A 10279-nucleotide genomic window follows, 5' to 3' on the forward strand; every position below is an offset into this window, starting at 1 on the left:
AGGTGCCGCATTGTTTCAGTAAAGCCAGCGTAAGCACTTACTACATCTGTAAACACCAACTCCCACAATCACTTGTTCTTGTGTGGTGATCATGTCTCGACACTTTAATAAGTTAATAAAACTAATAGAAGTTAATAAAACTTTGCACTGATTAACAGCGTGCTTACGCAAACATACGGCGTCTACCATTCGTTAACAAATGACCTAAGTCACTGATTAAAGTTTGACAATGAGTTAATATGTTAACGAGTTTCCGCCTCCCTGATATGGAGACTCTTCAGTTACAGCTCCTACGTTGGGACCATGGAAACCAGACTCAACCATCAGCAGATCTACCAATGTCTGTCAAACTTTCAAAATGAATGGAGCATGATACTTCGTGCAAAAATAATTACCAAATAAAGAAAAATGAAGTCCAGAAATCAAACGGTGAGTTCACTATTTAATTTCACCCCAAATCAGTCTTCAGGGTGTTCACGTCAAACACTGATGAGCTGATCGTGAAAGAAAACAACGATTTGTGCCACATCGTTCGTTTGTACGCGCCAGCCTCGACGGGAACGCTGACGTTTTTCTCAGTCAGGACAGCAGAGAGCAACATGCGGAATCTCACAAGAAGAAGTGAGGAAACCCCCCCCCATCCCCCCCCTTGACACGATGCACTTCACCGGGACGCCTGCTCCCTGCGTCCCTGCGTGTTCTCCTCCAGGTCATCCTTCAACTTTTAACTTACCTTCCGTTAGCTTAGCACGGCCGACTGCACGGACCACAGACATGGGATCCATAACAGTTCAGGACATGCTACATGTAGTCCAGTGGCACCATTAATTAGAGAAACGTACTGGTCTGTGCTTTCGGTGTACTCACATGGCAATGGGCACTAGGAACTGGTAGAAGCCCCTGAAGAAGGCGTACGCCACGTAACACACCCATATGTTATCTGTGGTGCCCATGAGGAGCAGGAGACCAGCCTGCACTGCCGTGATTATGCCAATCACCAGCTCTGACCACACCTTCCACCGAATCTTCACGAACCCCGCTGTAAACGACGTGGCGGCACCTGCAGTAGAGCGTGGAAACCGTGATGTGAATAACGGAAGCTGCAGAGATTTAACGACACCTAACGATACCCCCAAAACTGCCTCTGGATCCCCTAGACCTTTCTCCCTGCTTAAACCCACAGACCGTCACGGATCTCAAGGCTATATCTAGTCATAGGTTGAGGCTACTGTCAGCAGAGCACCAAACTGGATCAGTCTGCTGCATCTGAAGACATTTTACAGTGCTTAGTCTGTGACGTTTTTTTTTCCCTTCCTTTCCTGTTCAGTGAACTCTGTGAACTTTGTTCTTTTCTGCTGAGTTGTCAGATCTGATCTGACATAACATAAACTTGGGTGTAAGCCATCAATAAAGTACATTACGTGAGTGTCTCAGATAAGAACAATTTGTTTCTGGCATCAACGAACCATTAAAAGTCTGTTAACCAGGCCATAAGGTAATACTCTTGATTAAAGACTTTACTGTCCATTTTTACAGCTGACACACATCTGTCTCTGCTTCACCTTTGACAAAACTGTTTCACTGCGTCAGAGGAGAGATCTGCTGGATCAGAGATCCAAACACAGACTCAGCTGAACTGTACTGTAGTCTTTCTGCAGAAGTGTGAGGTCAAATGCTTTAGCCAGTGACTCTCCCGTACCCAGCTTAACGTCTTCCCTCTACAAGCCTGACTGATCGTCAGGTGATTGTTCTTTGAGTGTCACACAGGCCAACAGATGTACACAAGGCGGTAAGAACATTTATATAAGAACAGTTTACAAAAGGGGCGAAATGTGTTACCAGTTAGAAAATTTGTTTGTGGTTAACGTTTATCCTGCTCATCTGTCTCATTTGAATATTAAAACCAGGGCCGTCACAACAGGAATGAACCACAATCTTGTTAGAACAGATGGGCATCTGGCCAGCACTACTAGCCGAGTAGCCAACTAACTACAGTAAAAAAAAGACAAAAAAAAAAAAGAAAAGACAAAAAAACACACGAAAAAAGGTCGGTAAGTTCAATAACACTCACCCAGCAGAGTGGACGCTGCTTCGACTCCTCCGTTGTAAACCTTTGTATTCTCTGTGACTGGGTAAACGCTGTTCCACAGGATGTGAACATAGAACAACACCAGGTAGTAACCGGTGGAATTGAACACCCACCACAGGCTCCAGAGTCTCAGATTGGGAACACGCACCACATTCCGCAGCTCCATCAACATCTGGATGAATACCGAGTGCTTCCAGGAGGGGGCGGCATTGACGGCCGAGCCCTGTTTGACGGCGGAGTCAGCTTTCATCCTGTCCAGCTCGGACTTGGTGCCCGAGGGCCTCGCTGCCTGCCGCGCCTGGTTGAAGAACATGCTACGCTTGGGCCAGGGCAGGAACAGGGACAGCACGAGGCCCAAGGAGACGAAACCAAGCGAAATCACGCTGAGCGTGCCGTACGAAACCTTTCCGAACGACACGCAGATCTGACCCAGCACCGAGCTGGTGAAGACACCGATGAGCACGGACGAGCGCGAGAAGCTGGCCACGCGCTGGTACAACTCGGAGGGGACCAGCGAGAAGATGTAAGAGGAGTAGGCCACCCTGGCTGCCATGGTGATACCGTAGAAGAACTCCATAAACTGCATCTCCAGCAGAGAGGAGCCCAGCATGAGGAGGAGCCAGATGGAGACGTGACTGAGGCTCTGGAGGATCAGCACGGGTTTGTAACGCAGGTAGTCGGTCAGGAGGAACACGGGAACCAGCACGGCCATGTACGAATAGGACAGCACGGGGTTGATCTCATTGGTGACCTGTGTCGCCATGGAATCAGAGAAAGTAGACAGAGAGTTATTACGTGATGGGAGTCCATTCAGTGGACAAAACTCGGGGAGTTGGAGGGCTGGTCCAAAAAAAAAAAAAGGTTGAAGACATGACAATCAAACATCGACTTGCGGATGTTAGGAGTCAGATACACAGCAGTTCTAAAGCTAAAATGGATTGATCCTATTCTGAATAGTTCCAAGAATACACACACACACACACATATATGCATGCGCACGTGCACACCTGTTGTTTGAAATTCAGTCATTTAATCTCACACTTTACGTTGGTCCATTAAGGATTTGTACGTTTCCATTTTCACAGAGCCACGTCACCGACTGACTGTAACAGGACTTCCATTTTCAACATTCAACAATTCAGTTTTGTTCACAACCATTGGCTGTCTAATTCTCTCTTCCCCTGGTTGCTCCCATAGTGTTCTCAATGCCAATTAACAGACTGAGGTCTTTACAGGATAGATGTGGCCTAAAGGTTAACAAACTGGGCTCGTGACTGGAGGGTTGCCGGTTCGATGCTCACTGTTCATAGTGTGTGTGTGTGTGTGTGTGCAATCGATTTATATTTTACATTTACAGGCCTTTAAAACAGAGAGCGAGAAGTGACACATAACTGATCCACAGGTAGTATTTCTCCCTGCATACGTATGTATGTATGCTCTAGTGCAGCTGAACCAGTATACAAATTTAAACGTGGGACAGACCACCAGAAACGACAGCATGGCACCTCCAGGCATGTCCTGGACATTATGCTTTAGTCATTGGAGGCACACGACACCAATAACTTTTTTTTGGGGGGGGGGGCTCTTTTTGGAAGAATTTGTGTTTTAAAGCATAAGGTGGAACACATTCTGTTCCATGTGCTAAGAAACTAGTGTTTCATCGACGCTGGTTTGAAATGCGGTCTTGGGGGGTATTTTAATTTATTCAGGTCAGTAATCTTGGACCAGAAAATTACAAAAAGCTTAAAACTGAATACTTGGAGGGATTATTTCCACTTTTTTCTTTCTTTTTTTTTTTTTTTTTTAAACAATGGACCTTAATCCAATCACCTTGTATCATGTGGACAAAACCTGCCTCACCTATTTAAGAGGCTGTAAATCAATAAACAATGGGAAAAAAAAATTAAATTTCACAAATTAAAGTCAATCCATATGGAAACGAGTCCTCATGTTTCAGGTCCTGAAGGACTTTGACATCTGTGTCAGTTTGTTAACACAAGCTTATTCATAGAAGTTGTTGGGGGGGGGGTTTTGTCATGGTGGTCAGGCTACAGTTTTTGTTTTGTTTTTTAATGAAACTGACTTGCAACTCTTTCTCTGAGTTCTTTTATTTATCAATTTTGGCCCTGGGTGCCCTCCATAGTACAGAATGAGTGGAATGTGAACTTTGACCACATCACGACACTCACCAGCTGCAACTGCACCAGTCAGAAACCCTGCTGTGTCACTAAATATGTATATATATAAAAAACACTAATCCAAAAATAAATAACCAGATAAACAGCCACACAGCTGTCGAAACAACAGGCCTGGTTACAGCCTTCTCTTTAACCTAATAAGTTTAGTACAAAACCACTGACAAATGGCTTAGATCCAAACAACTTCTGTCATTCCATATGCTGACCCCTATTACAATTACTCTTTGTAATTAATACTAAAACCTTATTTAAAACAAAAACCTTTTGTCCTTTGCAGACAGAAGAGCTCGTTAATTATTCCTGCAGAGCCTTCGTCCTGCATGGTTTTGTTTTAGTTCATTACATCAGCTGAATCACAGGACCATGAGGACAGTGATGTAACCTCACCTCTTCCTTGGTGAAGTTCTTCTCGACGCTGAGTAAGAACGGCGTGATAAAAGGTTCTCCGGGCTTCAGCTGGACCATGAAGCCGTAGAAACACAGGAAAGTGACCGACCACCACTGAAAGCCCCGATGCTTCTGGTCCTGGACCTTCAGACCCGTGTTGCTCTCAACGTCGACTGGTATCGGGCCATCCTGCTCTCCCTCATGCTTGTTTTCTGCCGTCTCCATCTTCTCGGTCGAGTTTACCACCTTCTGATACTAAATAAGCAAGCTTTAAGCTGAGTCTGGCTTCATGTACTATGCTCCTCTGTTGAGGAAAAAACAAAAGCAGCTACACAGATGGAAATGTATCTATACTAAGCAACTGGCTTAGTCTTCCGTTAAAATTACTAATCCAGTGAAGTCTGGGGCAGATTTTTTTTCCCCCCTTTCTTTCTTTTTTTTCTTTTTTTTTTTTAAATCAGTAAAAATGGTGCACACACTAAGGAGTGTGCCAATCTGTGTCTGAAAAGAGGTTTTACTATGCGAGTTAACCAGTTACCACTGTAACACACTGTGTTAAATATTGTTCAGTCTCTGAAAAGAGCCAATCACAATAAACAGAAGCATTTAACTGCTACATGCTGACTTCTGTCTGTACAAATCACTGACTTTGTTAACCTTCGTTCCACTTGGGAGTTTGACAATAACTTAAAATGCAAATTACTTGACAGAAGCCCCAGTATCATGTTGATTCTGCAAAAGAGAACAGAAAAACGAAATTAGGAATTCATTTGAGATCATTGTAACAGGCAAACAAGAACGAACAACAAACGCTGTACTGTCAAACAGTGCTATTCTAGCAAGCTTCTGGTAGAATACGAGACTTTCACACGAACGTCTGTCACCTTCAAATAAGAACAATCCAGTCGCTTAACAGTTGACAAAAAGATCTAAACATTACAGTAGCAATGATGGAGAATTCCCAAAACGCCAGAGTGTTTGGTACTCCTTCAACATAACCTAGAAAATGTTACAAAATTTTGTTTTCTCCACCGAAAGGCTATCGGCACTGAAGAGATTTCATTAGCACCGCTTATGTATTACTGCTTCTATGTGGTCTCATTACGTGACCGCGAGTAGGTACCCCAAAATAGCCTCTAAAACTATGGTATTTGGTTAGCAGAACGACAAAAAAAAAATTTGGTTAGGATCTCCACAGAAGGAGCTCAAAATTTTGGCCACATGTCAGTGGACACAGAGGGGAATAACTACACATTGTTGAGTTAATTGATCAGACACCGTTGCTTCTTTCGAAGCACATATGAAGAGTGTTTCACAATCAAAACAAACAGACGTTCAAATGGCTGGTAAATATTTCACTGTGTCACAGACTTCGTGTTAGCCTGTAACACTGCTAAGAGAGGCGAGTGACATGGGGATCATATCTACTAACCAATTAGACGTCTGTTCTCACAAAAACAAAGTTGCAAAATTTACAGTTTGCAAACGTTATTTAGCGTTTCGCTGATTTGACACGTGGTATTTTTAAAATCATTTTAGGTTGATGTATTTAGATATTCTTTAACTGTCTTCCTACCTGTTTCTTCCAGTAGCCTGAACTCGTGCGCTTTGGCGCTGTTGAACATTTAGGTCACGTTATGTTCCTGCAATTCGCTGATCTTCGTACACCCGCCACTATCCACAGAAACAACGCGTAAGCAGTCATATGGTATGCAGATCAGACGGTTTACCAGCAAACTATTTGCATCAGCGACTGCTCAGATCAGCGACTGCTCTCATCTGCATGGACCTGCACAGAATTCCTTCGATAACGCAGACATTTGCTTACTTTTATTGACCTTAGAACGAACCTGCATTACCAAATCCGAAATTATTAACCAAGGGACTTCACATCCGTGCAGTCACGGTGTACGGCTGACGGTAGAAATTCGGCGATTTGACCGTTAGAATATCGCTACGCCTGGCTGCAGCGCATTATTTTGGGGTCTACCAATTCCTGAAACAAATCACTTTGGTAGCTACTGCAACTATCTTGTTATGATCTTGTTATGTTGCTGTGCTATGTGCTGCTACACCACGTGCTTTGACTGCAACTGTCTGCATCACGTAACAAAATCGCAGATGCATTATGGGAAGCAGCATTTCTCTGCTTTATTGCACTGGATTGCCTGAAATGGTGCTGTAGCTACACGCACGGCGCCTCTGTGTTTAGTACCAATAATGTTAATAACAGTAAGAGTAGTTTGACAGTGGGACAGTTTTGGGGGGTTAGAGGACAGCTGTACAACTTAACATTTGCTGAGAAGGAGGAGTGAACATAGGGTTACTCAACGATAGGGTTACTCAATGTTAGGGTTACTCAATGTTAGGGTTACTCAACAATGGGGTTACTCAGGGATGGACTGAGTAATTTACAAAATATCTTTACTGCATATAAATGATGAACATATCTCTTTGGTTTGTCTCTTCTTCTTCTTCTTCTTCTTTTTTTTTTTTAAAGAACAGCGAGTAGATGAACTGGAGAGGAAACTTTCAAGGTCAGCCCACCCTCAGATTCAAAAATATGTGAAACAGGACATGGATGGGACGACTTTTAAAGAAAAAAACAAACAAACAAACAAATAAATAAATAAATAATAAAAAAGAAGCACATCTTGATTTGTTGGTTTATTAATTTGCCGAGTGTGAATTGGAATTTGTCCCGATGACTTTAGAACCCAGCCGTCCTCCTGGAGAACTTCTCTCATCAAGATATGGATCCAGTCCTAATATTACCTTCATCCTAATGTGGGCTTTTGTAACACCTTTATAACTTAAATCAGGGAGGCCTGAGCAAGGCTAAAACTAAAGCATTCAGAACAGAGAGCAGCATGAGAATACAAAGAGCGCTAATACCGCGATGTTTCGCGATGGGAGTGAGGGATGCTCCAAACTGTGATTGGCAATAACCTAACCCCGCCCCTAACCCTAGCCAATCACAGCAGCGTAGCGTCCCTTCGGCTGATCCAATCTAGCATCTACCTCACAGCAGCGTAGCGCCCCTCCCGCTGATCCAGTCTAGCATCTACTGTAGCCTGTAGGGGCAAAATTAAAAATATTCCCACGGTGACTGCAGGAATTGGGGAGGGCTTCACGGTTTTCCCACAAGAATAGTAATGGAGTTAATTAATTCGCTGTGGTAACAGTGAAAGCACTCCTTAAAATCACATTTGATATGCCGTCCTAGGCATTGCCCACCAAAGACCGTCTTAGAGTACAACTTGAAATCCTCAGGAGGGGGTTATTGTAGGCAATGAGTCGGACAAGTTCGTAACTGAAGCGGTTTATTTTTATCCAGCACCAACCAAAACGAAAAACACTCTTACCCCCTCAACTCTCCTCTCTCTCCCTTTTTTCCCTCTGACCCCCAACAAAGCTATATGGGAAATGAAGTCAACACCAGCCACCGCGGGCAGTCGTGGTCTAAAGATTAGAGAACCGGGCTCGTGACCAAAGGGTTGCCGGTTTGATTTCCAGGACCAACATCCATGGCTGTGTGCCCTTGAGCAAGGCACTTAACCCCAATGCTCCCCGGGCGCAAGGAATGCTGCCCACTGCTCCTGCGTCTGGTGTGTGTGTTCACTACTGATGTGTTGGATGGGTTAAATGCAGAAGACAAATTCACTGTTCACTGTGTGTGTGATCATGGACATTTACTTTTTTTTTGCACATTTTGTACATTTACAATGAACGACATTCAAAACTGGACCCATTTTCTGCTCCTACACGGGGTAAAAACGAGTAGACACTCACCTCGAACAATCAAGGAGACGCTCAAGATGGACATCGAGGTTACACGCTTAATCGTGTGCACAGACACTCACACTCTGTCTCCCATATAAATACATCACACAAGGGATGTGTGAATATGCATTATTCAAAAATAATATGGAACACAAATATTTATCCAGCCATTCCAATTATGTATGGCCCAACTCCCCATGATAAAATCTTAATTGAGTTGTAAATGCATTCTCTGTAACATACAAATAGCACCGAGAATTACCTTCATTGGCAAAGCTGGTAAAGAAGTAGCCTTTCTTTGTATCCCGTGACATCTGTTCCTTCCAAGTGAGTGTTTTCAGGCACAGGCCTGGTAAACAAGCCCTGGAACCATCCACTGTCAGGAAATATAGCCATGCTACTATTCTAAAAATGAATTTGAAAACATGGATATTGTCTCGGGCGTAGTATGTTGCAAAACCGAATTTTTGTTTACTTATTGGTTTTGTTTGAGTTTGCTGGTCTGAACAGTCAATATGATTGTGTTTCCACGGTTGGCCGATTAACCGCCCCAACGTTCCAAAGTGTACATGTGACTAAAATGAGTCCAAACGACCGTTGTCCGAGTGGAACGGTGCCAGAACCCATGTCTGGGAAAAAAAATCACTTTGCTCGAAGATCACGTACTGAATGGATGATATACAGTATGGACACGGTCCCGTATGGGAAAATTGGATGAATGAATAACAACAATTGTTAAATTGTGTAAGAGCAAATATTTACGTTTTGTGCAGTTCTGTGCAACTGATCAGTGGGCTGTTCGTATTGGCTCGCTTCTCTAAGAGTGCTTATGGAAAAAAATACCTGAAGAAAAAAACCATTTATACTCTGGAAAAGGGGAAATATCCTTATGTAATGGGACAGTGTAGGGACATATCGGGATGGGGTATGGATGATGTTTGGGCATGCGGGGTGGGGGCGTTGTGGGGGGGGGCAGTGTTTGGGCATGCGGCGGGGCGGGGGGGAGGGGGTGCACATGGGGACAGGGTGGAGACAGTGTTTGGGCAGGTGGAGGGGGGATGCACATGGGGACAGGGTGGGGGCGGTGGTGGGACTTGCAGACAGTGTTTGGGCATGCGGGGATGGGGGCGTGGGGGGGGGGGGCACTGTTTGGGCATGCGGGGGGGGGGGGGGGGGGGGTGCACATGGGGACAGTGTTTGGGTGAGGGGCTCGTCAGGGATGGGGACAGAATTTTGTCCCCGTGCAGCCCCTAGCTGAAACACTGAGAATTGCATTAACGTATGTTTACCAGTAGGGGGTGCCTCATGTTAATTGGTGGTGCTTGGAGGTCCGTGCTGCTTCTGTGGAGAACTGGGAACAAGCAAGAGCATTGTATTAAAATCAACCCAGCTCTTAAAAGCTCCTCATCAAGCGGATTCCACTGCATTGATATAGGCCAACTAAACAAGCAAAACATGATCATATTACCTGTTCATATTTTCATATTTCGTATAACCTCAGTTTGCCTGAAACGGCAACGCATTACATAAGGAAACAAATTGTAATCAATATGCCACAGATGTCCAAAATAAAATAGGCAACCCTAGTCTCAATTGCTGATTGGCCAAAATCCACGTGGAGCCATGCTTTTGTTCCCTGCTGGTGGCTCCTTCACCTCGTAACCTTACTCTGTTAAAATAATAACTTTTTAACGTAGAGGTTACCAAACCGGTCCCTCTCTCAGGGATTAAGACTAAAACCTGTCTCTGTGCCTCAAGCTGTTTTTTGTTGTTTGTTTTTTGGCAGAGGAATTAATTAGTAACACAAATTGCTTATTTAAAC

At 44.1% G+C, this 10279-nt stretch overlaps 1 protein-coding gene across 6 annotated transcripts in view; it reads right to left on the reverse strand.

Moving 5' to 3' along the window:
• Positions 1-8760, reverse strand: part of slc19a1 (solute carrier family 19 member 1) — an 11060-nt gene extending 2300 nt beyond the window's left edge. Inside the window, exons 1-5 of one of the 6 annotated variants that reach the window (XM_030781352.1) lie at positions 6251-6718; positions 5378-5406; positions 4675-4978; positions 2072-2840; positions 868-1060 (exon numbers count right to left, since the gene is read on the reverse strand). In XM_030781352.1, coding sequence (XP_030637212.1) covers positions 868-1060; positions 2072-2840; positions 4675-4899 — 1187 coding nt within the window. In that variant the 5' untranslated portion in view covers positions 4900-4978; positions 5378-5406; positions 6251-6718. Of the gene's footprint in view, positions 1-867; positions 1061-2071; positions 2841-4674; positions 5407-5558; positions 5897-6250; positions 6719-8719 lie in introns of those variants that run through there. The other 5 variants (XM_030781351.1, XM_030781353.1, XM_030781350.1 and 2 more) reach the window with 5 other exon arrangements.
• Positions 8761-10279: the final 1519 nt, after the last annotated feature.

This window comes from Chanos chanos, chromosome 8, assembly GCF_902362185.1.
Source record: "Chanos chanos chromosome 8, fChaCha1.1, whole genome shotgun sequence".
Taxonomy (NCBI): Eukaryota; Metazoa; Chordata; class Actinopteri; order Gonorynchiformes; family Chanidae; genus Chanos; species Chanos chanos.